The 26,137-nt window shown below is 43.6% G+C and overlaps 1 protein-coding gene across 1 annotated transcript in view; it reads left to right on the forward strand.

The window, feature by feature from the left end:
- Positions 1 to 26,137, forward strand: part of ADGRL1 (adhesion G protein-coupled receptor L1) — a 511,328-nt gene that overhangs the window by 444,026 nt on the left and 41,165 nt on the right. Inside the window, exons 6-11 of the mRNA XM_073588731.1 lie at positions 13,974 to 14,273; positions 15,744 to 15,847; positions 16,013 to 16,198; positions 18,914 to 18,952; positions 19,125 to 19,308; positions 25,369 to 25,491. Coding sequence (XP_073444832.1) covers positions 13,974 to 14,273; positions 15,744 to 15,847; positions 16,013 to 16,198; positions 18,914 to 18,952; positions 19,125 to 19,308; positions 25,369 to 25,491 — 936 coding nt within the window. The remainder of the gene's footprint in view (positions 1 to 13,973; positions 14,274 to 15,743; positions 15,848 to 16,012; positions 16,199 to 18,913; positions 18,953 to 19,124; positions 19,309 to 25,368; positions 25,492 to 26,137) is intronic.

Raw genomic sequence — 26,137 nt, forward strand, 5'->3', positions numbered from 1 at the left:
AAACCATTTCTTCCAGTGTATTGTGCCAATCACAGGGCCTTTTCATAGGAAAATATGATAGCAGCTAGCAAAAAAGAAATTGGAATAGAAAGGTCTTAGTAATTCAGAATTTCTAAAAGTCTTTTGTTTCATCACAGTTGGAAAAAGGTATATGAAAAAAGTAGACAAGAGAAAAAGTACAGAGACGAAAAAACGATTGATAAAGTTCACGGATATTCCTAGTAGAAAGGAAGCTACAAAGGCAAAAAGGGTCATCTATGACGGGAAAAGTCATTTTCTATCTTAGCATGATACTTGACAGCTGCTGCGCTGTATATAGCTTCATCTGGCACGTTGGGGTCTTTTGCAAAGAAACAGTATTTCGATAAACAGTAGATAATGTGCACATTTAAAACTGAATTTGACTGAAAACCTGAAATGCTTTGAACATAATACCAGCTAAGCTGACAACCTCACTTTTCCTCCATACCATATTTTCTTAACTCTACAATGATTAAGAGAGTTGTTTTGGTAAAGTATCACCAAATGGAGCCATGTGAAATTGCTCTGCTTTATGAGAAAGAAACCCTTGCCTTGCCAAATGATATCTGGCCAAACCAGAGTTTTCTTCAAAAGGAAAGAACTTCCATCTACACACAGCTGTTTGGAGATTTATGCCCTTCATCAGTGCAGTTATCAATACTGGTTGGCCAGGTGAAAGGCCTTTGATGGAGATCTAGGGTGATACTGTTTTTTCTTGTGAAATTGACAAGCTTGAATAAGATTTTTTGGCTAGAAAATTATTTTAAATGTAAAAGGTATGCAAATTAGGTCTCTTCCCGAGAGAAAGAAATTTGAGCACTAGAGAGCCGGCTGATTTCCTCTTGCAAGAGAGCTAACTTTTTCATAGAGAGCAGTGTCGAGTCTATGACTCTCCATATACCAGTTTGGCAGTTTCACAAGAAATAGTACCCCCAGTGGGATAGCTGTTTTACACTTTTTCTACAGAAATCAAATAGAGTGTTCACCATAGACTTTCTCTTACTTAACTTTTTGTCTAAAAAAGGGCTCCCAAAAGTTGAAGGACTATTATTTTGTTAGTCTGGAAAAAAATTCACAGTTGAAGACCTTATTCCCTCTGTCAGCTCTGACAGCAAAGAACTGTCTAAAATAATTATTTAATAACTTTAAGGGGGTTCGGTGGCATCTCTCATTTTCGTATTGGGTGCTGAGAGATACCTCTTCATACCATACGGGACAATTTACTAGGGAAGTGGTGGGTACATGACAGGTATTGTGCATGTGTCCCATTCAAATTAATAGGACTTCTGTACGATACCTTCCAGGTATCTGATAATATCTCTTAGAGCCCAATGTGGAACCACTTTAACCATAAAACTGTTGAGATTTTAAGAATAATCACGCTTTACGTTGCTTTTTAATTTCCTTTTTATTTCTTTGCGTTCTGTTCATGACATCATGGTCAGAATTCATGCCATGCTCTAGGGGTGACTTGTGGGAGCACCTGTGGAAGTAGCCTTAGAAAAACATTATGATGCCATATTACAAGGATTAGTTTAAGGCTGACTACTATCCAAGACTAAAAGTTAGTAATAGTGTTTATTTTCATGCTGTTAATCCGAGAAGGTAACTCTATAGAGGTATATCCCACCTATTATTGGAGTATGTGTAGGCCATGTCTTACATGCACCAAATTTTCTGGAGGAAATATCTACTGCCAGAAGAAGCAGGGTGGATGAGAGTTTACAAAATCTCATAAGGACACTGTGCACTTATCCTGGTAGTCAGAGCCCAAATTGTGGCTAATATATTCAAGGAGAACCTTCCCGTAAAACATTATTTTGTGTTATTGTTAGGTGTAGATGTCCTATAAAAAATTCTTCTAAAGGTTCTTCAGAGATGCAACTTGGCAATAGTTAACATTTTATTCTATTTTCTGTATCAGATTTATCTTAAATATTATTAGTCATTGTGTCCTCCATCTGCAGGAGAATATTATCTCCCATGATCACTCTTTATGACCTAAAACAATGGCAAGTTAACCCGCCATTCCAGTAGGAAGTTATTGCCAGAAGGTTACGACTGCCAAGGCTACACCTGTCATGTAATCCCAGCCTAATGAGGACTGCTTCAAAATAGTTCAACATTTCGAGGATTTCTATCTCGTCGTAATAAATATCACATAGCAAAGTGTTACTGAGTCTTTTTTTCTTATGTATATGCTCCACTTGTGTTTTCATTGTGTACATGGAAAGGATGTTAGTTACAGATAACAGATTCATGTTATGCTCGGGGAACTGTCTGATTGATTTGGTAAACTTCTGCCTGCATCCTGAATCCTCTGCGCCCCTGTACTGCCCTTGAGTCCTTCAGCCGTAAAGAAATAAACCTGACCTATTGTTCTAGTATAGCCCAATCTGAAAGACACGCGCTCCCGTGGCATTGTTAAACAAATATTATCTTACAGCTGTCAACCTTCCCTGATTCCGGGGACATTCTTGGCGTTTAAAGGTTTCCTCTCTCAATGCCCTGTTTTTAAGTAATGGACGACTGTACAACTTTGGTTCTTTGCTTACGACGAGGATAAACTCGATCTGGTATAATGCGTTTAAGCATAAAAAAGACAGTAGAACAATAATCAATGCCGTTATTCTTCACTTAAACACTCCATGCTGCCACTGTAAAAAAAAATTATAGCATAGCTCCATTTATCTAGACTTTTTGTTTTGGCTACGCATCTTTGCTGTTTTAATACCGAGACACGTGTAAAAAATGGCCATTGGGAACTCGGCCTTAGACTAATGTATATCCCACTCCCAATAGGTATTATTAAAAAGAAATGTCCAGTCTTAGCATTTGTATTGCCCACAGTGGGCATTATTAGCAAGATTATCGTGTACAGTGTCCCAATAATGAGAAGAAATCTCTCTACATGCCAAATATATTTTTTTATTAATTGGAGTTTTTTTTTTTTAGTAGAGATGAATATGTTGTCTACACAATTGCCAAACATATTAACTAGATTATCCGTGACAGTTTTACCAATTTTTAATTATAATTTCATATAAAAAGAATGGTTGGGTGCCTGGATTGCATGATCCCACAACAGTGGACTAGGTTCAAGTTTGTCAGTAAAATGTTGTAATTGTATTATACTCCCATTTCCTTTAAATGTAAAGTAGGTAAAATTGTAAAGTGCTTGTAAAAATGAGCAATTTTGCAATTTACCATTTATTAAAAATCCATGGGGATTTTAATTCTACTGTGTACTGATCGTTGTTTGGGCTACCATTCACCTCTGCAGTGTATTATAAGTGGTTTCCAAGGTAGGGAATGGAAGCTTTTTGCTTTAGCTGCTTTGAATCTGGCTGGATCGCTGGATCTGATGCAGCAGCAATAAAGCTGTATATGAAAGCAGCATGGGAGAATGTACAGTTTGGCCCATGGCACTGGTTTGCACTGTCAATCTTCAGAAGCACACCATTCCCTGGCAAGCAGGAAGTCAGGAGACAACAGAGCCATGCTGTCCTGGAGAAAGAAAAAAAAAAAAAATCTGAGCAATGAGCAAATAAATCCTAGTGGAATTGAATTCTACTCCAATTTTCTCCCCCAAATTGTAAAATTAATTTCTGCACCGATTAAGAAAAATGCTAAGCGCTGACCACCACTTTTCTGACTTATCTTGGGCCATCATTAAAAAAATATTTTAAAAAATCCTTATACTCACCTTACCGCTCACCTATCTGGCTCCTCCACTCCTCACAGTCACCTGTTCGATCCTAATTGTATCTTCTGATCCTAATTGTAAGAGCTGAAATCCCCGGGCCTCTCACAGTTGGGACATCTAGCTCCGTGAAGGCCTGGGATACTTCTGCACATGTGCACAAGATCGTGGTGCATGGCGTTGAAGTTCCAGCTCAGTGTGAGCGGCACGGGAATTCAGCACTTGTGGCGGGAATCAGAAGATACAAAGAGGGCTGGACAAGTGATGTTGACCTTGTGGAGAACAGGGGTCGGAGAAATGAACGGTAAGTTGAGTATAAGGAATATTTATTATTTCTTACATACTACGTTTATCATGCTTTGTGGTCTGCAGAGATCCCAGAGCAAAATAATGGACATTAAATTCACAGAGAGTAACTTGTCTGCATATCAAATATCTTGGGAAAATCCATGCAAACAGGCAAACTTGAATTTTGACTGATCTGCTTGTTACATACGTGATTGTGGAACCACTATGCCACGGTCCGGGGAGAGCCTGGAAGGGCGTAACTAAACAAACACCTGACTTTTCACTTGAGCCTCTGATGGTGGGGTTAAACTCGGTTCCAGGTGAACACTAGGTGCTATTCCAAGATGGACCCACGGAGCCGTGTTAGCTGACCCCCAAGAGAGACAGAGAAGCAGGAAGGGTCAGGAACTGGTTAGCGGGATGGTACTGCTCAAAGACCGGTGTTGGGTCAGACACAAGCAGGACTGGTATAGCAACATGGGACGGCCACTGGTACGGGATCCCAGATGTAGGTTTAAACTGAGCAGAGGAAGTTAGTGGCACAAGTTTAGACGCAAGCAGGGCGGATTCAGGTATGGGTTAAGCAGGACGGACTCAAACAAGAGTAGACAGGGAGGCCAGATGTCTCCAAGCTATTGGCTGGAGACATTTTTAGCAAAGTGTGTGCTGGTCCTTTAAGAGGCTGGGAGCTCACACTCCCAGGAAAGCTGCATGCGGAAGGAAGAGGACATGTGCAGGGGCACCGGCCCTGCTATATGCCCCCTCTTCTTCAAGTCAGCTAGGAATTTCTGAAAAAGTGGAGCATTAATATTTTCTTTGGGTTCTCACAACCTCTCTTCAGGTTCAAATCCCTTCCAATCGACCAAGAAAAAAGTTTTTCCTCTCACCTTCTTTAAGGTTAGGATATTCTTTAATTCAAAGACATCCTCAGAACTGATGGGAGCAGGAGTGACACCGGGATTCTTCAAGAAGGGACACATGGAAGGAATTGGGTATCCGTAAGGAGGCTGGCAGCTTCAACTTATAAGATACAGCATTAATTTGCTTGATGACTTCAAAGGGACCGATGAAGCAAGGACCTAACTTGTAGGATGGGATTTTAAGAAGGATGTACTTACAGGACAACCACACCTTATCTCCAAAAATGATAGCGAGGTGGATCCAAGCATTTCTTGGTCCAAATGCTTCTTCATACCATACGCACAGATGATCTTTGCAGAGTGCCTATAGTGTCCTTCCATATCTTCGAGAAGTCCTTAGTAAGATCATCGGCTGCTGGTACATCAGAGGTATTCAACACCAGAAGGGGATTTCCTGGCTGTTTCCCAAAAACAATAAAGAATAGTGAACTTGCAGAATATTCACTAATGTGGTTGTTACAGGAGATCTCTGCCATGGTAAGAGTTTGACCCAATCATCATGATGTGCATTAGTGAGGTGCCTCGCGAAGTTGGCCAGGATCTGTTTGACTACCTCTACCTGTCTGTTGGATTGAGGGTGGTATGAAGACAAGAAATCCAGGACAACGTTCAGAAGTTTACACAATGCCCGCCAGAATATGGATGTGAACTAGACACATCGGTCGGACACAGTGTGGCGTGGTAAACCATGAAGATGGAAGATATGCTGAATGAATTTCTCCACAAGATGTGAAGCGGACAGAAGGCTTGGTATTGGGGTGAAATGTGCTATCTTCGAGAAGCGATCCACCATTACCCAGATGAAAGAACAGCTCGAGAACACAGGAAGATCTGTAGCAAAGTCCACACCTATAAGCTGCCAGCGAGCTGAGGGCACAGGGGGTGGTAGGTGTCGCCCAGATGGGAGTTGCCTAGGAGCATTGTTACGGGCACAGGAAGGGCAGGCAGAAACAAACTTCATGATTTCCTTACGCATGGTAGGCCACCAGTAGTGACGACATATGAGCTGCAAAGTCTTTTTCTGAGGATGAACAGCTCCCTCAAGAAGATACTGCCACTTCTTAAGAGTCATCTTAATTGCTAACAACTCTGTCCCCAATTGAGCAGTTGCGCTCTGGGGCACAGAAGACCTTGGAGAAAAAACACAGGTCACCATAAGGCCAGAAGGAGACTTCTGGGTAAGAACTGCTCCAGGCCCAGAAGATGAGGTGTCTACCTCCAGAAAGAACTGTTTGTTCATGTCTGTTCCATGTAATACTGGAGCGGAGGAAAAGGACCGCTTTAGGGATACAAAAGTGTTCTCAGCTTCTGGAATCCATATCTTCAAATTGGCACTTTTACGGATCATGGCAGAGAGCGGTCCGGGATGAGAAATTGAGAAATTCAGAATAAATTGCTGGTAGCATTTGGCGAATCCCAGAAATCATTGAATAGCTTTAACGCCATCAGGATGCGGCCACTCAAGGATGGAAGACACCTTTTCCAGATCCATCTCCAGGCCTGTGTCCGAGATGATATAACCTAGGGAAGAGAGAGAAGTTTGTTCAAAGATACATTTCTCAAATTTAGCATATAGGCGATTCTCTCTGAGTCGCTGCAGGACTTGACGGACATTCCAAGAGAGCAGGCCTGCAGAGAAGATCAAGATATTGTCCAGGTAAACCACAACACAAGTGTAGAGGAGGTCTCAAAACATATCATTCACAAATTCTTGGAAGACAGCTGGGGCATTGCTGAGCCCGACCAGCATAAGGGCCCCATTACATTTAGTGATGCACCAGCGATCCTGACCACGATATGACCCGGTCAGGATCGCTGATGCATCGCTAAATGGTCGCTAGTGAGCTGACAAACAGGCAGATCTCAGCAGCGACGCAGCAGCGGTCGTTACTTACCTGTCAGACGCGGTGATGATGACGTCCTCCGCCCGCGTCCACACGTCACTCATCGGCGCCAGCAGGAAGCCCGGCAGGAAGCCGCTGATGAGAAACGGCCCAGGACGTTCTCGCGCGATCAGTGATAACCAGCGGGGGAGCCAGTCGGAGGTAAGTGTCACATGTAGCGATATCGCTAGCAATATTGCTGCTGCGTCACAAAATCGGTGACGCTTTAGCGATATTGCTAGCGATATCGCTATGTTTGAAGCCCCCTTTACTCTGTATAATGACCGTCCTGGGTGTCGAATGCTATCTTCTATTCATCTCTTCAACGGATAAGATTGTATGCTCCACCAGATCGAATTTTGTAAAGACACTAGCACCTCTGAGGCGGTCAAACAGCTCCAGAATCAAAGGCAACAGATACTTATTCTTAAAAGTGATCTGATTTAAACCCCTATAAATCGATGCAAGGTCCTGTCCTTTTGATTTACAAAGAAGAACCCGACTTCAGCTGGAGAAGAGGATTTCTGAATGAAATCCCTAACCAAATTCTCCTTGATATACTCGGACATGGCTAGAGTCTCTGCTTTTGACAGAGGATAAATACGGTCTCTTGGAGGTGAGGATCCCTGAAGCAGGTCTATACATTAGTCGCACAGCCTATGTGGAGGTAACGTCGCTGCTTCTTTTTTGTCAAAGACATCTGCATATGACCAGTAGGCAGATGGTAATCATGACACATAAAATGGTGCCACCGGTGACCAGACTAGTCAAACAGGTACAAGGCACTTCTCATAGCAAGACTGACCTCAAAGAAGCACCTCTCTAGATCTCCAGTCCAGGACGAGATCAAGAATGTGGAACCATGGAAGGCCCAGAAGAGAAAGGCTAGGAAGAACGTAGAATGCGATCTTCTAAGTGTGCAGAATTCGTATCTGGAACTCTATTTGCTCGGTGACCAGCCAAATGGCTTCAGATAGGGGCTACCCATCAACAGATGACACCAGCAATGGATATTGGAGTGGTCAAACGGGGATCTGGTAGCGATCTACCACTGCTTGCTGTACGTATGAAGTTCTTGGCCGCACGGGAATCCAAATATGCCGAACCGGGAACCTCTACAAGACACAGATACAGTAGAATCAATGGTGGACAGGAATTGCTCTCGTCCAGGGTAACCTCTTCCAACGACCCTAGGCTAGAGAGTTTTCTGGTTTCTTGGTACAGGAGCAAATGAGATGACCAGTTTGTCCACGATAGAAGCACAAGCCCTTGACTCAATGGATCTCCTGCCATTGCTCAGCCAACCCCACATTGTTGATTTGCATAGGTTCTAGAGAGGCTGCGAGTTCAGTAAGCTGAGGAGTGAGCAGCCTTTGGAACGATGGAGCCAGACAAAGCAGATTTTTTTTCACAAACTGTTCCTTGGGAGCGCTCCTAGAACTAGAAGTCATTTAGGATGGCCAGGGAAAGTAGATTGCCCAGTTTAGTAGGAATATCTTGTGATGAAACATGTGATGGTGTCTCCGCAGTGTTGGATGTTGATCTCCATGGGTTCATTCATCCTCATTTTTCACAGTCTTCTACTAGGCATTGCTCCTACTGGCCAGTTTCCTACTCCACACTGATGAGGGGCAATACCCCGAAACAGCTGTCTGTGGATGGATACCATGTTTTGGCATAGGTGGTTTCCTTCATTGGAGACTGCCCTTCCCGTGGTTGTTCCTTCCAGGGAAAGAACTGGCTAGTCATTGCTTGTGTTGAGAAACATGTGATGGTGTCTCCGTGGCTTGTGTTTTGCATGTTTCTAAATATTTCCCATAAGGGATGGGGGCATTGCTCTAGAATCACTGCATTGAGAAACATGTGATGGTGTCTCCGCAGTGTTGGATGTTGATCTCCATGAGTAAATTCATCTTCATTTTTCATAGTAGGAATATCTTGGCCTACTAGCTCATTCTTGACAATCCCTCCCAGAAGGAGGCTACCAGTGCCTCGTTCCAGCAGAGTTCAGAAGTTAGGGTGCTGAAATGGACTGCATATTGACCTACAGACAGACTGGCCTGATGTAGTCGGAGGAGGGAAGAGGCAGCAGAAGTAACTCGGCCCAGTTTGTCAAATACCTTGTGGACCGCCTCCAAGAAGGTTTGCAGACCTGAGATTATTGTATCTCCTCTCTCCAACAAGGCATTGAGGCATGCCAGGGCCTGTCCTTTAAGTTGATACATTGGAAAGGTTACCTTCGTCCATTGACTCCAAAACCTATTGATCAAATATTCTTGGTCCTCCAGAGAGATTTTCTTTTTTTACCATAAAATGCTCCAGCTTAATTGACAGAAGTCTCAAACTTTAAACCTCCAACTGTATGTCGCATCTCATGAATTTTAATGTGGCTTCTGTATCTAAATTTGGCTGAAATCTGCATTACATGCATGTGATTGGGTTTTCACAACCCTATCGACAGGCATTATAAATTTTACATGAACTTTCAGTTCCACCATAACTACTTAATTCCTAGAGATTCTTTATGGGAAAGTTGAGGAATGACACTAGAGATAAACGTCATTCCAGTCAGACCTTCTGATTTCTTAACCCATATTAAAAAATATTTAAAAGGGAGCTGTACTTTCAACACGCTCTGCATAAATCCATGGCACGTACAAATATAAGAAACTTTGTAATATATCTCATCAGAAAAACATACTCTTTTCTCCACTTATGAGTCATTTCTTCACCCCACCTGACTCTTGAATTTACCATCCCCTCTGAAAAAGAAAAACAAATCGATTTTCTTTTTCTACACAAGATGGACTGCAAATGCAGTAAGGTGGCAGGTTATACTTCCTATTATACAGGTGCTTCTCACAAAATTAGAATATCATCAAAAAGTAAATGTCTAGTGTGAAGTTTCCACAGTCAGTGATGGTTTGGGGAGCCATGTCCTCTGCTGGTGTAGGTCCACTGTGTTTTGTCAAGACAAAAGTCAGCACAGCAGTCTACCTGGAAATTTTAGAGCATGTCATGCTTCCCTCTGCCGACAAGCTTTTTGGAGATAGAAATGTCATTCTCCAGCAGGACTTGTCACCTGTCCACACTGCCAAAAGTACCAATACCTGGTTTACAAACAACAGTATCACTGTGCTTGATTGGCCAGAAAACTCACCTGACCTTAACTCCATAGAGAATCTATGGGGTATTGTCAAGAGGAAGATGAGAGACACCAGACCCAACAATGCAGACGAACTGAAGGCTGTTATCAAAGCAACCTGGGCATCCATAACCCCTCAGCAGTGCCACAGGCTGATCGCCTCCATGCCACGCCGCATTGATGCAGTAATTGATGCAGAAGGAGCCCCGACCAAGTATTGAGTGCATTTTTTGAACATACATTTCAGTAGGCCAACATTTCGGATTTTAAAATCATTTTTCAATCTGGTGTAAAGTATTCTAATTTACTGAGACTTTTGGGTTTTCATTGGCTGTAAGCCATAATCATCAACATTAACAGAAATAAACACTTGAAATTGATCACTCTGTGTGTAATGACTCTATATAAAATATGAGTTTCACTTTTAGTATTGAAGAACAGGAATCAATTAACTTTTGATGATATTCTAATTTAGTGAGAAGCACCTGTATTTTATCAAGGAGATGGAGGGAGGAGGAGTGAGGAGTAGGTAAGTAATAAACAGGTAGAGGAAGACACAGTAAGACCATGCTGAGCTTTCTAAAAAGTCGTTTACGTCTTTTACTGCTCAGTACTAATGTATAATTTCATCCATGGTGCTGCTTCTTTCTTTGTGCTAACTAAGGAATGAAGTCAGGAATCCATTTCTCTTTGTTGTGCTGCGTATGAGAGAGATCGTAGCAGCCAGCCTCCTACCAACAGCTCAGAGTCAACCATAAATTAAAAAAATAGAGCCTGCAGAGAAAAAAACTGGTGAAAATGCAGAATAAAAGTCATAATTTGGCCAGAAATAGTATTATTCTGCATGTACTGTACATATACAGGACTGCTTGTCCTAAAAAGTTACTTGAAAGTAGTTTCCAAGTGGTTGGGAAGAAATTTAGGGGACTTAGAAAGTTTGGGAAAATGCAGCACTTGTTTTCAGTGTGAATGAAAACAAAGACTTTTATTGAAAAATCCAATTTAAATTTGTAAAAACTTTAAAAAACAGGATATCCTGGGATAGTAGCAAAAAACCTACGCATTTCGGATCGACATTTGTGTACGGTTCTTATTCATGGCGGTGAATTGTATTCACAGTGGAAAACAAGTGCTGTATTTACACAAACTAAGACCGGCATCACACATGCGAGAAACTCGGATGAGTCTCGCATCTTAATACCCGGCACTTGAGAGCGGAGCGTTCAGCTGCATGTATTTCTATGCAGCCGCACACTCCGCTCCCGAGTGCCGGCGGCAGTGCCGGGTATTAAGATGCGAGACTACTCGGAGTTTCTCACGTGTGTGATCCCGGCCTAAGTCTCTCCCCTGTGCCGCTTTTCCTTGTGAGATAACCAATTAACATTTGACAACTTGATTAAGACTATAAAAGTCTAGGCCCTAGATCAGAGCAGAGATCATTTTGTCTTATGACGATGTTGTCCAAGACGACAAACCTCCACAGACCAACCATGAATGGCAAGTGAATCAGAAAAAAGTCGTTGTAAATCCCCAACGCTCTAATATTTTCTATTTACCAGTGACCGAGCTTGAAGCCTCTAGACCCCAATACACAATGTGTAATAGTGTCCCCCTTCTTTGTAGTACTGGTCTCAACATATGGGGCAGAAGGACCTACTGGGCTCCATCAGGCTCCAGTGTCTACATACAACCACCCCATCTAGTCAAATCTCTAATTTTTTAGACAACGGCTGTAAAATAGGAAATATATCTACAAGGATGGCAATGTTTCCACGTGGTTAATTATTCCCATTGTTATGAATATCGCTGAACATGTATTTTCAGAGGTGTTTAATCAGAATTAATGAGAAAAAATGAAAAAAACTCCTATACTAATGGATTACCAATGTTTTAAGTAACAGACGTGGAGCTAATCGTTGGTGTAAACTTTCAGATGTGTTTCTCTTTAGAAACTCTCCGTTGCCTGCCTTCCCCACAATATTCATGAGTTCATATTTATTTCTAGTGCATTCCTAAAATCCAATATAATAGTTAATCCTCAGCTTTATTATGCTATGGTAATAGAACGGGTGCAGTCGTAGTAGAAGAGCCACTGGCTATAGGGAGATGTTGCCTGAAGTTATTTGCTTCCCGTATAGAGGACATTTAATACCAACTGAGACACATCATACGGTGCCAAGGCTCCCGGTTCTGTATTTTAAGAGGCTGGTGCCTAGAGCAACTACGGTAGGAATCTGTAAAGAACTGGCTTTATAGCCATTTTCTTTATTGGGGGGTCAAAGGAGCAGGAGGGTGGTGGGTGATCATAAGCAAGTGACAAACTTGATTTCTTCAGCATGGACGAGATCGGTGTTCGGGCTCGGTGGAAAGTCCGCTGCTGCTTGTAGAAGGGAGCACTTTAGAGCAGTGTTTTGAGCGTTTGGTGGTGGTTAGTGATGAGCAAGTATACTCGTGCTCAAGTTTTCTGGAGCATGCTCTGGTGTCCTCCGAGTATTTTGGCGTGCTCGTAGATTTAGTTTTCGTCCTCTCAGCTGCATGATTTGCGGCTGCTGGACAGGCTGAATACATGTGAGGAATGCCTGCTTGTTAGGGAATCCCCACATGTATTCAGCCTGTCTTCAAGTCACAAATCATGCAGCTGAGATGACGAAAACTACATCTCCGAGCACGTCAAAATACTCGGAGGTCACAAGAGCATGCTCGGAAAAACCCGAGCAATGAGTATACTCACTCATCACTAGTGGTGGTCACAGATCTGAGACCCCTGAGATCCAGGGATCGGAGCTATGTAACCTGTGAACAGACCTCTGTCTTGAATGGAGCAGAGGTGGACATACTCAGTCTCCACTCCATTCATAGTCTATGGGACTGCAGGGAAAAGCCATGCACAGCACTCCACTATTTTTGACCGCCTCATAGACAATGAATGGAGTAGAGCGTGAAGATATTCTGGGGTTCCAAAGCAAAGCTGGGGTTCTGGGGTTCCAGAGCCCTGATCTTGCGATTGTTTAGGGTCCTAATAGACCCCTGTAATGAGTACATTATTCCCTATGCTTTCGATGGGGGATAACATCATCTTGGGGAACAAGGGTCTGACGGCACTAAACCTTTACCGATCAGAAGCTGTAGCGTGTTTAGACATGGAGACAGAAGTAAGAGATGCGCAGTGAGTGATCTGTAATAGATCGCTCAGTGCGCATAGGTTTCCAAGCTTGTCAGCAGTCCAAGTCCTGTTTATACATGACAATGCACCGCAGAAAACGTTGATTTTTTTTGTGCTGTGCAAACAATCATTTCACCAGACGAACGAGCTCTTTGCTCGTATATTAGGTAATCGGCAACCTGTTTCTACTGAAAGATTATTGTGAACCGAGCATTTCTTCATTCGAAATTATTTTTCAGTATAAATGCTGCTTAACCCTTTAAGCCCCTCTGCAGATTGGATATTGTCTGCAGCACATTCCCTGTTTACGAGGAAGATACGTTGCTGACAATGGTTATTTTTTAGGCCGCATAACAGATCCAATCAGCTAATGAATGGACAACATTTGCTCATTGCCAGGCTGCCAACGATTACTCAATCAGGCTGCCATGTTTACATGGGCTCAATATTGGGAACGAGCATTTATCAACATTAAGCCAGTGTAAAAGGGCCTTTTTCTGCTTATTCCCTCTCCAACTACGACCTGTAGAGTAAGAGATGAGTGAGCACAGCGGCTCAGTGGTTAGCACTGTTGCCCTGCAGTGATGGGTTCCTGATTTTGATGGTTTCCATTTGCGTGGCTGTCCATAAAGGTTCCTCCACACTACAAAAACATATTGAGAAGTTAATTTGGAATTTCGATTGTAAACCCAATGGAGATCACGCCATACAGCACAGGTGAAATTATTAAAATAAATATCCACAAGGGACAGAGTAGAGGAAATATCACCAACTTTATGTTCTTTCACTATTTCTTATACATCTATCACTCTTTTAATACGTCTTTCTTGTTTTGCTTCTCATATTCTAGGTCCCGTTACTCCCACCCCAGCAGTGGTCACAGTTACTCTACCTCCGCCTCCAGTGACAGTCACTACTTTACCTTCTGCCACCACCACTGTCCGCCGGCAACCCCTCACAACACATCCAGTGGGTGCTATAAATCAAATAGGCCATGATCCTCCTACTCCTGGTACACGGCGTCCTCCCCCTTCTAACCAGAATTCACATCCAGAAATTTTTTGTCCGGCCCGCGAGGAGAGGAAAGTACAATGGCCAGCCACCCAGCAAGGCATGAGAGTAGAAAGACCGTGTCCAAAGGGTACACGTGGTAAGTAGACATCTAAGGCATTTTAATAGTTATTTTGAAGAACTATGGAGAGTTGACTACATTTACAGTTAGCCATGTTGTCCATACACATTATATGAACTCATCAGTATAATTGACCACCTAGTGAGAATGGGGATATCCTGACTCTCTCTCGAAAGCTGATGTTGATGGAGAGAATGGTCAGCATGTTGTATTTCAACATGCTGATTCCTTTTGTTCTCAAGCGAGACAAGCCTGTCATGATCCAATCCAGAGTTTGTTTTCTGCTGTCTTCTCTTTGGACTGGTTATGTGGGGGTTAATGCCCTCTGCCTCGTTCTGAAGCCGGATGGGCTATTTCAGTCCTTTGCAGCCTGTGGGTCAGTGTCAGCTATACTGCCAGCTTCCAAGCTAGTGCCTCTGACCTGTATTCTTGTAGTGCTCCTTCTGCCCCTGATGACCTGTGTATGACTTGGCTTGATCTCTGGACTCTGCTTCTGGTTTTTCCATTTCTGATACCACACTTTCCGACTGGCTTTTGACCCTCTTGCTTGTACCCTGACAACGGCTTACGTCTTACGTTTCTGATACCACGTTCCTGGTAGGTTCTGACTTCTCGCTCGTCCCTGATTACGCACTTGCTGTGTGTGTGTTTGTATGTGTGTGTGTGTGTGTTGTGCAACCTTTCTTCCCTTACCATCACCCCTTGGTGGAGGTTGCGCTATACTACACTGCAGCAGCACGTTACAAAGCCACTGTCAGGGTATCTAGCAGCAAATTATTCCTCTCTCTCAATTGAGAACATGTGCTTGTTGGACATGTGGTGGTTGGGAGGACCTTCAGCTATATATAATGTATGGCTACCTTAAATTTTACCATAGTCTATACATCTTCATATCATAAAACTACACAATTACAGCAGATCATGTACAAAAAAAATCCTCCATCAAATATGACAGTTAACGGGAATCTGTCACCAGCACGATGTAGGGACTGAGTCCCTGATTCCAGTGATGTATCACTTACTGGACTGCTTGATGCAGTTGTGATCGAATCACAGTTTTCTCTGCTGAAGATCTGGCAGATATTGGAATGCTGAGCTCTGTATAACCCGCCCACACCACTAATTGGCTGCTTTCTGTGTACGCTGTACATTGACAAAAAGCTGCTAAGCAGTGATGGGGGCGTGGTTACACAGAGCAGGAGGACTACAAGGCATGAGACAACTAGTCCAGCAGTGATAATCTCCTGCTGATAAAACACTGATTTTATTGAAACATCAACACACAATCTAGTAAGTGACAATCGCAGGAATGAGGGCATCAGCTCCTACATCTTGGTGCTCTCAGATTACATAGCAAAAAAACTGCTGACAGATTCCTTCTTATAATATAATCCTAATTTTTCTGTAGCCAGTAATTGTTGCACTGATCTAGAATTAGAAGAGAGAACCTTCTTTCTCTGTAAATTCTCACCTCTATCTTTTCCTCAGGCATTGCCTCTTTCCTCTGTTTGCCCACGCTGGCCATCTGGAACCCTCGAGGCCCAGATCTAAGTAATTGCACTTCTCCCTGGGTCAATCAAGTGGCACAGAAGGTGAGTAGATGCCACACTCATACAGAGCATGCTTTCTTTTTCTGCCATGATTTTACTACTTGTCTCTTTTTTTATGTTTGTGTTATTCAACCTTTCAATGGTTCTAAGATTATATTTCTGTCTCCACAATTAACGCTTGGCTTCTATTCTGTAATCTCCTCTCAGATTAAGAGTGGCGAGAACGCCGCTAACATTGCAGGTGAATTAGCCCGTCACACCCGTGGACAGATCTATGCAGGTGACGTTACGTCGTCCGTACGTCTTCTAGAACAGCTGGTTGATATTCTTGACGCTCAGTTACAAGCCCTAAGACCAATTGAACGAGAGAGTGCTGGGAAGAATTACAATAGGGTGAGTAGAGGTGCCTCCAACTATTAATTTATCTTACTCATCTACTCGATGGCCTAGTGGCTGCTAATTCATCTAATGCTCATTCCCCACGCAAAATCAGGCTACACAATGCACATACTTATGAGTCAATGTCCATTAAAACACTGACACCTCTGGTGCAGCCGTCTGATCAGCAAACAGGATGAGGCTCTGAAATGATGGCTGCTCCGTCTGAGAAAACACCAGAATTATTCACAGATCTCTGTCCATTTTGCATCAGCAAAAAAAGACCTTTTTATCCGTGTCACAGTCCATCTGTCATCCGTTCGTGCTCCGTGTCTCCGTTTCGCATGATCAGTTTTTTTCATACATAAAAAAACAAATTGAAAGAAGATTTCTCATGCAACTCCTAGCAAGTGATTAATTTTTAAAGGGGTTGGCCAGTCTTAAACTACAACTCCGCAGTGACTCTATGTGAATGCAGACTTGTGAATCCTTAGGCTAGTTTCACATTTGCGCTTTTGAGCGCAGCGACGGCCTGCGCACGGCCGCCGCTAAGCCCCGCCCCTTGCCGCGCCTCCGCCGGTAGCTCCGCCTACCGGAGCATGACGCTGCATGCGTCCTGCGTCCCCTATCTTTATCACTGGGGGCGCAGGCCGTGCGCAGTATGCGTTTGGCGGCGCATGCGTCTTTCTCACGGTGCGCCGAGCGCAACCAAACTGCAGCAGGTTGCGTTTGGCGCTGGTCGGCGCACCGTGAAAAGGACGCATGCGCCGCCAAACGCATACTGCGCACGGCCTGCGCCCCCAGTGATAAAGATAGGGGACGCATGCAGCGTCATGCGCCTGTAGGCGGAGCTACCGGCGGAGGCGCGGCAGGGGGCGGGGCTTAGCGGCGGCCGTGCGCAGGCCGTCGCTGTGCTCAAAAGCGCAAATGTGAAACTAGCCTTACACTGCACTCTGTGAGGATTCTCCAGTTCCGGGAACAGAAGGTCACATTCCGACTAGACATAGCCGGCCTTGCTCTATACATTTGTGTTGAGCGAGTCCCTGCACGTCTAGTCAGCATGTGACTGCACATACTGTATGTAAATCACCTATTTGCTATCACGCACCCGCTGATCCCGGCGCGGAAGAATCCTTACAGTGTGCTGTGCACATAATGTGAGGATTCACAAGTTTGTAGTCACATTGACTGACTGCAGACTTTTGACCGTAAAACGCCTTTGAGGACATATTTAAGGACAACAGTAGGACATGTCTCCGTTTTATTTTTTGCCAACTATCTGTCCCTTCTCCCCCCAAAAAACAGATGCAAAGCTCAGTGTTATATAATGTGTCTGTGCGCTGTATATCAAAACAATGGACAACACCGAGACGACCCACACTGATGTGAGAACAAGGCTTAAGGCTGGGTGTCACTGGAAGACACTCTTGTTAAAGAGAACCTGAAAACAGGTATTTCCTTTACAAATTGCTGCCACCACATCATATATGGACCTTAATGGTCGTCTCTAGAACCCATTTATATTGCCGCAGTAGTGCGTCATACCTTAGAAAAATAGTTTTATAATGCAAGTAAATCTGTTCCAAGCGCAATTGGTGTCTGCGAACCGCGTTGGCACTACCCCTCTGCCCACAATTAGTGCCCCTCCACTTTTGATTGACCTAGATGACGTTTCCAATCCATACCACCCGTAAAAGATGTCAATTAAAAGGCGGAGGGCTTGTTATTTTTTAAAGGTATGCCGAACTACTGTGGGGAGGTTGTAGAGACATGTATCATTATGGAAAAAAAGGTGGTAGCAGTAGTTTATGAAAGGAAAACTCGACTTCTAAGAATATAAGGAAACGCGTTTTTACTTTGCGTATTTCGACAATGCATTTTTAATACTCGCACATAGGCACAAACCGGTCAATCCAGGGCAGCAGGCGAAGAGAAGCCGCCGGGGACCAGACTCCCATGTGGCTCGGCCTCCAGTGACTTTTAAAGTATGGTTTTATCTGCAACACTGCCACGTTTCAGAGTCAAATATATGTGGCTGAGATCATACAACCTGTGCGACTTGTCCACGCAGTCCGTGGATCGGGCAGCACGTATCAGCTATCAGGTTCCCTTTAAACAAGTATACAAAAAATGAATTAAAAATTGTAATAGGAGAATAAAACACTCAGTGAAGACCCAAACTTTGGCCCCATTCACACCTCCTTGTTTCACGCACATGTTCTACCAGTGTTTTCCATGGATAGAACAAACACCTTGTGTGGCTGTTCACACATCGGTTTTTTTTTGGAGACCAGTTATCCGCGACACAAAAAGAAAACCGAAACGCCTTATTTTCATCCTATTTGTGGATCAATAATCATCTGTGTGCTGTCAATAATGGAGAAGAAACGCTTGCCAATTTTTTTTAGCCAACGCAATGGCATGCAGATGGTAAAAACAGAGACATGGCTCAAAAATGGATAAAAATATGATAGAAAAAAAAAAAAAACACTGATCACAATCAATCCAAAAAAAAAAAGCTGACGTGTCATTGAGGCAGCTGGACCATTCTGTACATCCTTTGGCGCACAGAACGAGGAGGGGAATTTGCAAGCTTTGCATTGGGCGTCGTGTTGCATGTGTGAACATTGTTGTTCTCTGATTTTCCCCGTATACATAAATAATTCTGCTGCTGACCTGTAGGTGCATTATGCATGCCACTTTTTTTTAACCCTTTTTATTATTTTACAGATGCACAAAAGGGAGAGAACCTGCAAGGATTATATCAAGGTAACAGAGGATATAGTAGTGTTATATCTGATGTTGTGCAGGTTCTAGCATTACTATTCTGCGGATGCTCTCTGTGCCACGTACAGTCATATCCAGCCCGCATTACTGTATCCCAGCAGGTAATAGTTACTGGTGAGGACATTTTTATTCTGCGTGTATTTTATTTGTGCAGGCGGTGGTGGAGACAGTGGATAACCTTTTACGCCCAGAAGCGCTACCCTCATGGAGAGACATGAACGTCACGGAGCAAGAACATGCGGCTACCATGTTACTGGACATACTGGAGGAAGGGGCTTTCCTGGTAGCTGATAATGTCAAGGAACCTGCACGCTTCCAGACTGCTAAGCCTAATGTTGGTGAGGCACAAGTACAGCCATAATTCTAGGAATTTTAACCAAAAAATATGAATATTACAAACTAAACTTCTGGCAGAAATAAGAATATTTTACAACAAGGGATTAAAATTATTAATTAACTGATTCCCACTCGCATCATATGGTAGATAGAGGGTTGTGGTCCAGACCACCCAAAACTGTGCTCAGGTGACATGAAAGCAAAGTTGGAAACGTCACAATTTTATGGTCGAAATCAGGCACAAGTCCATCAAGTTCAACCTAGAACGCAACATGTTGATCATGTGGAAGACAAAAACTCCATGGGACAGATGCTAATTGCCCCATATTAGGGGAAAAATTCTTTCCAGCTTCTCCTCCTCAGACAAATTCCTGTGATCAATGTCCCATCACCGAATCTAGTACCTAGAACTTTTAATAATATGGCCCCAATTAATTAAGATTGGCAATGTTCACGCCGGGGCTTAATGAGGGATCAAGTTGAAGTCAGACACTACTGATTCATTGACAGGCGCACACCTCTTAATGAACCAGGAACATCCAACGAGTGGAGCGTGCCTTGGCACAAATCAAGGACTGGAGTAAGATTTCTGGTGTAAGGAATGCAACAGCTTGCCCTTTACCTGTCCTACCCCAGTTCTGCCCACTTTGGCAGAGCTGGGCAAACTTGCATAGAAATTTAAAAAATTTGTTAATTTTTGGCTCAACTTTGAGCAAAAAAATGTGACTTTTCAAAGTGATTTCCACCAGAATTCTGGCGTAATCACTTTGATGAATGGGGGTGTACGAGGGGCGATCCAAAAGTAATGATAATCAATAATAAGCACAATGAATATAGTCACCAAATTTTTTTATTTTTCTACATAGTCTCCTAACAAGTCTAAACATTTAGTCCATCTCTTTTCTAAACTTAGAATTCCCTTTGAAAAAAATTCTTGATCTTGACCCTCAAAAAACTCCCCAACAGCGGTTATCACGTCGCTATCGTCGTCAAATTTCTTGCCCCAAAGGTGTTCCTTGAGCGGAGGAAAGAGAAAGAAGTCACTGGGGGCTAGATCTGGCGAATAGGGGGGGTGTTCCACCAGTTCAAAGCCCGCTTCTTGAATGGTAGCCATGGCAACTGCAGGTTTGTGAGCCGATGCGTTATCTTGGTGAAACAGCACTCCAGCCCGCAGTTTGCCACGCCTTTTCTCCTTGATAGCCTCCCGCAATCTTCTTATTTGTTCTGCATAGTAGGAGCCAGTAATAGTGGCTCCCTTCTCCAAATAGTCCACCATAATAATTCCTTCAGCGTCCCAAAAAACGGACGCCATAACCTTCCCTGCTGAGCTTGACACTTTGAATTTCTTCGGCATCGGTTCGTCGGCTCGTTTCCATGTCATCGATTGTTGTTTAGTTTCGGGATCAAAGTGGTGGATCCAGGTCTCATCCATGGTCAAAAACGTGACAAAAAATTCTCCTTGTCTGCTTGGAACGTTTCGTGATTTGCCATTGAAATGTCAACTCGTTTCTTTTTTTGCTCGTCGATTAACATTTTTGGCACCCAACACGCGGAGACCTTTCTCATATGCAATTCTTTTGCAAGGATTCTTTGAATACTGCCATATGAGATCCCTGTGACCTCAGCTACATGCCTGATAGTCACTCTTCGATCTGCCAACACAACTTCTTCAACTTTTTTCACGTTTTCTTCATTGAGGGACGTGGATGTTCATCTTCCGTCGATGTTCTTCCCAGCTTAAATTCCTTGGCCCAGTATGCAACTGTGGAATATGGAGGAGAAGAGTCCTCCAATGTTTCCAACAAGTCGCTGTGTATGTCTTTGGTAGACATTTTTTTCAAGCAGAGGTATTTGATGACAGCTCTGAGCTCGTTTTTTTCTATTTTGATGTTCACTCCTTGGCAGTTCATATTCAAATGAATGTAGCTCCCAGGAATCGTGGCCTATTTAAGTGATTTTTTTTTTCCTGGACTAGTGGGTACCTAACAGACAAGAAAACTTTTTATTTTAATTTCTGTGTGCAATAGAAATAACCGATTATCATTACTTTTGGATCGCCCCTCGTATATTTTTCAATGTTTTTGCTTTTTGCTTTCCTACTGGCGAACCTGTTAGGATGTAAGTTGAACTGAATGGACTTGTGTCTTATTTCAACCTTAAAAAAAACTTTGAAGAAAGGAATCCAGGACTTTCTTGTACTTGGGCAAGTTGTAGTCTCTAAGCAGCAGGAGAACCACAGGTTGGGGTCCACTGAACTACACTGTTTCTTGACCAGTAACAAACAGATCCACATATTTGATCTCTAAAAGTTTACTAGTTCTCCAAAACTTCAAAATCTTTTGCTGTGGAGGTCTATTAATGGGAATATGTCACCAGATACATCAGCTAGTCACCCTAGATGTGGCTTTCAGTACCTCTACCAAACATCTGATTTTCCTAAGGAAATCTGCGGTCAGTCTTCTCGACTGCTGGGCCTGGTCTAGGGGAAATGAAGCTTTACATAATGGTGAATTCAGATAATTGTTTGTTGTGATGATACAAGGAAAGGTCAAATCCTCCATAACAGGAGCTAATTCAAGAGTCTCAGGCAGAGGAACCACCTCTATGAAGGATATATGCCACAAATTCTACTGATGAAACAACCCCTTTATTTTATTTCAGCCTTTCTGTAGTAAACACATTACCAAAGCAGGTGCAGACGGCCGTAGAGTCTCTCATCCTAGATAATCAGGCTGATTATGTGGGTCGCCCTCCCAGGGCTGTGGGGTACTCGGTACCGGGCCGGTCTCTCGGAGGGGAATGTCACAGCAGCGGTGAACCGGTCCGTGGCCCTGGGCACCAATGTAAAAGGGGTAGAGTGGTGGAATAAAGTTTATGAGTGATTCGTGACGCCACCTGTGGTATTCGGCAATGAAGATGTTAAGCCGACGCTGCAGACAGATCCTCTGGGACAGATGCTGTGGTGCAGCAATGATGGTGTAGCCCTCCACAGGAAGGGCTGTAGTCCCAGGGCAGTGTAGATCGGTGTTGGGGAAGAGGGTGCAGTGTCTGGCACAGAGATGTAGCAGTGCTGGAGAAGTTGCAGAAAGAAGGCAAGGACACAGCGGAATGTAGTTTCTTTACCTTTACTTTGTCAGTGCAGTCCAGGGTCCAGATTACAGATGGCACAGGAGCTGATTAGCCTGGAAGCAACTCAGGAATCTCTCTATGCTGATAGGTTGTGTAGTCTCCTCTCTAGCGCTTACTTGAGGTACATTCAGTACTGTGTTACACTGATGTTCCTCCTTCTTCTTCCCTTTTGGATCTACCTCGTATGGCAGACAGCTGTAGCCTTCTTTCTCCTTTGGCTCACTCGTCGCTGTTGTGCCTCTGAGTCTTTGATGGGAATAGAGCTTTTACAGCTTCCTATTCCTCTGGTTTCTGTTGCATGACCTTCAGTATCCATACAACCGTGGAGACCAGGCTCCAGATCATGCGCTCCAGCTGGGAACGAGCTCTCAACTCTGCTCAGTCCCCCAGCTTCTCTCTCCACGTCTACACACTTCAGCCTCCTCACACTAACTCACTAATTTCCCTTCCTGGCCCTCAGAGAGCACTCCTCCCCCAATTCTGTTTCAGAGCTCCCTCTGCTGGCCCGGAGTGGGAACTGTGTTGCATGTTATGGTTAACTGATAGAGAGACCCTTCCTTGCTTCCAAGCCTGACATCACCCTCCCTGGAGGAAGGCAATGCCACTGTGGCGTCCATACTCCTGGGGGCGCCACATATGCAAATGACACTCTGAACAAACTCTGATCTGAGTCTGATGAGAGTGTGATCACAGTGTGAGCCGATTCTCTTGGATGAAGAGAACATGGAGAAAAAAATGTCTCCATCTTCTCAATTCTGTCACTGAAATTAGACTGCACTACGGTTTCATCCGAGTGCAGTCATATGGTTACCACACACTCATTGACTTGAGTGACAGAGTGTGATACGAATATCGGGTCCAACCTGAGCAAACAGCAATTTTTTTCCTTAGACAGTCTCTGTCCATGAAAAAATCAGACATGTGCTTGGCCCCATAGACTAACATTGGTCTGAGTGCGTTCTGATGTTTTGTCGGATTGCGTGCAGAGAAAATACGGTCGTCTGCTCGAGCCCTTAAAAGGGTTGTCTCTTCTTATTAAATGGGTAAAATTGCAAAGTGCTTGTAGAAACAAGTAACTTTGCTATTTATTTCTTATTAACAATCCTTTCTACTACGATCTTTAATTCAATAGTTTACAGATCATTACTAAGATTACCGACCACCTCTGGAATCTATGATAAGTAGCCAGTTTCCTCTGCTAACAGCGCACACTATCAAGCACGGTTCTGAAGCAGGGCCCCAGGGCTCCGCTGATGCTCCCTCTGCTAGTAGCATGTGTGAATGTACAATATGTGCCAGTGGCTCAACCGTGCGGCAAGCAGGAAGTATTAATCTGCAGGAGCGCACCACTTCACCGGCAGGCAGGAAGCTGGGGAGTGGTGCACTCCTGAAGACAACATGAGATAACCCATATATATGCGATAACTGTCAGTCGAAGGTTCCTTAGCAAGACAGCCGACTCTTCCCAACTCCCACATACATATGGAACTAAATCGAGCGTTGTGTTTTCGACAGGGAGAGTATAAAGCTTTGGCATCTCTGGTAGCAGCTTACCTCCCGGTTCAGCCATTGAAATTCCAACTGGCTGTTCCTTCTTTCCCAAGAGATCAAATGTTCAGAAGAGTCGGGAGGTCTATCATAAACATCTGGTGGTCTTCTGGTCCTGCTAAATTTGGTTGGTTCTGTTGACTTTCATCTATGTGTTCAAGGGCCTTTGGGTTCTGATTAATCTGGCATAATGGTTCTGGATTTATAGGACACATGACACATTTATTTTTTAACCATTTCCCTACAAATTGTAAGGGATCCTGATTAATCCTATTGACCGTCAATGGGTTTGTCATGTATTTGTGCTTGCAAATAGTGCCTTATGCACTCAGCTATAGTGTGAGCTTTTTGACACTATTCGAAAAAACCCACAGGGGTTAAATGTTGCACACAGCCTAGAGAGTATCATACCACATAAAGTAGATTAAAACATAACCTTTAATGAACCATTAAAAGGACATAACACACAAAAACATTACAAAAAAGTGCTCATGTGAACCGGTGCTCAATAAAAAATGGTTTGGTCTCACCATTGGTACTAGATATAGCATTCCAGCATCAGGGCGTATCCTGCTGCAGAGACGATCCACTCATGGGGAGCCAAGACATGGGAAAACCAGTGTTAATGTAAAGTATTCCCCTACACTCCACTTGGTAGTGACAGGGACAGTCACACAAGTTTGTTAGGCACCTCGCCACTGCGGGGCCTGTGGACTTAACGGATAACACTAAAGCCCCCGTCACACATAGCGACTAGCGAGATCGCCGCTGAGTCACAAGTTTTGTGATGAAACAGCGATCTCACCAGCGAGATCGCTGTGTGTGACACTGACCAGCAACCGGCCCCCCTGCCGGTTATCGCTGATCGTCCTGGAATGGCCAGGACATTTTTTTGATCGCTGGTCTCCCGCTGGTCAGCACGCATCACTGCGTGTGACATTCGGGAGACCAGCAAACAGTGCTGGTAACTAAGGTAAACGTCACATTTCCAAGCAGCGCGCAGCGCTTAGAAACCTGATGTGTACCTTAGTTACCAGCTCCCTGCACCAGCGCGCTGGTAACTAAGGTACACAGTGGGTAACTAAGCGACGTGCGTCGCTTGTTACCCATGTGTCGCTGGTGCTGATCGAAGCGTTTATCAACCCTATATGTTTCCGGAGTTGCTTATTAAATAAGTGATGTTTGCTCTTTGTGTCCTCCATGCTCTCTGCAATGGTAATTCCACAAGAGTCAGATTTGATGCTGATATTTCTGCAACTGAGAAACAGTTCTGTTGATGTGAATGGAGTTGTTTCAAGAGCAAGTTCATGAATTTCTGCAAGATCCATTAAGGGACAGTCTCAGCAATGTCTGAATTCTCCCTAACCGTCCATGTCTTCTCGCAGTGCTGGAAGTTTCTGTCATAAACACCGATGACCCCGTCTCCGAGCTGATCTTCCCTCAAGACAACCACAGTGTCAGCTCTATCCAGCTGTCTGCCAGATCCATCAAGCAGAACAGTCGCAATGGTGAGATGTGTCATTATTTAGGTTGTGTTTCTCTTTGTAGATGAGTCGTTGCTGAGATGGTGATGTCCTATCTTTATTACATACAGTAAATTATATTCTACATCTCGCCAATACACATGGTTCAAAAGCTCCGCTGCACAAGGCAATATGGATTAAAATAAAAACTAAATTTCTGAAAACATAATCATTGCCTAGTAAGAATTATATTCCTACTTTGTTACATAGTCAAAGAAGTGAATAGATGGTCTCATTCACCAACTGCATTGGATCTATCTCTAATGACAGGACTCGTAAAACTTAAATATTTCAGTCATCCAAGGTCTTTTTAATGGGAATCCGTCTTTAGGGTCAACCCTTCTACGCCATCTATATGAGCTGGTAGTTAAGTGAAAGATCCATGTTTAATTTAATATGTAAATGAGACATTAAGATCTATGGGCTGGACATAGATCTCCCTGAGACTCCAAGGCTTATTTTATATAAAACGGGACATTACCCATGTAAGACAGGTTCTCAAGTAGATCTATGTCCGGCCCATTGATCTTAATGGCTCACTTACATACAGTATAAGTAAAATGTGTATTTCTCTGGAATAAGACATCAGATCGTGCATATCAAGTTATCATTTCATTCATCTTTCTGTGAC

Source organism: Dendrobates tinctorius, unplaced genomic scaffold, assembly GCF_039654945.1.
Source record: "Dendrobates tinctorius isolate UK_male_01 unplaced genomic scaffold, ASM3965494v1 ptg000104l, whole genome shotgun sequence".
NCBI lineage: Eukaryota > Metazoa > Chordata > Amphibia > Anura > Dendrobatidae > Dendrobates > Dendrobates tinctorius.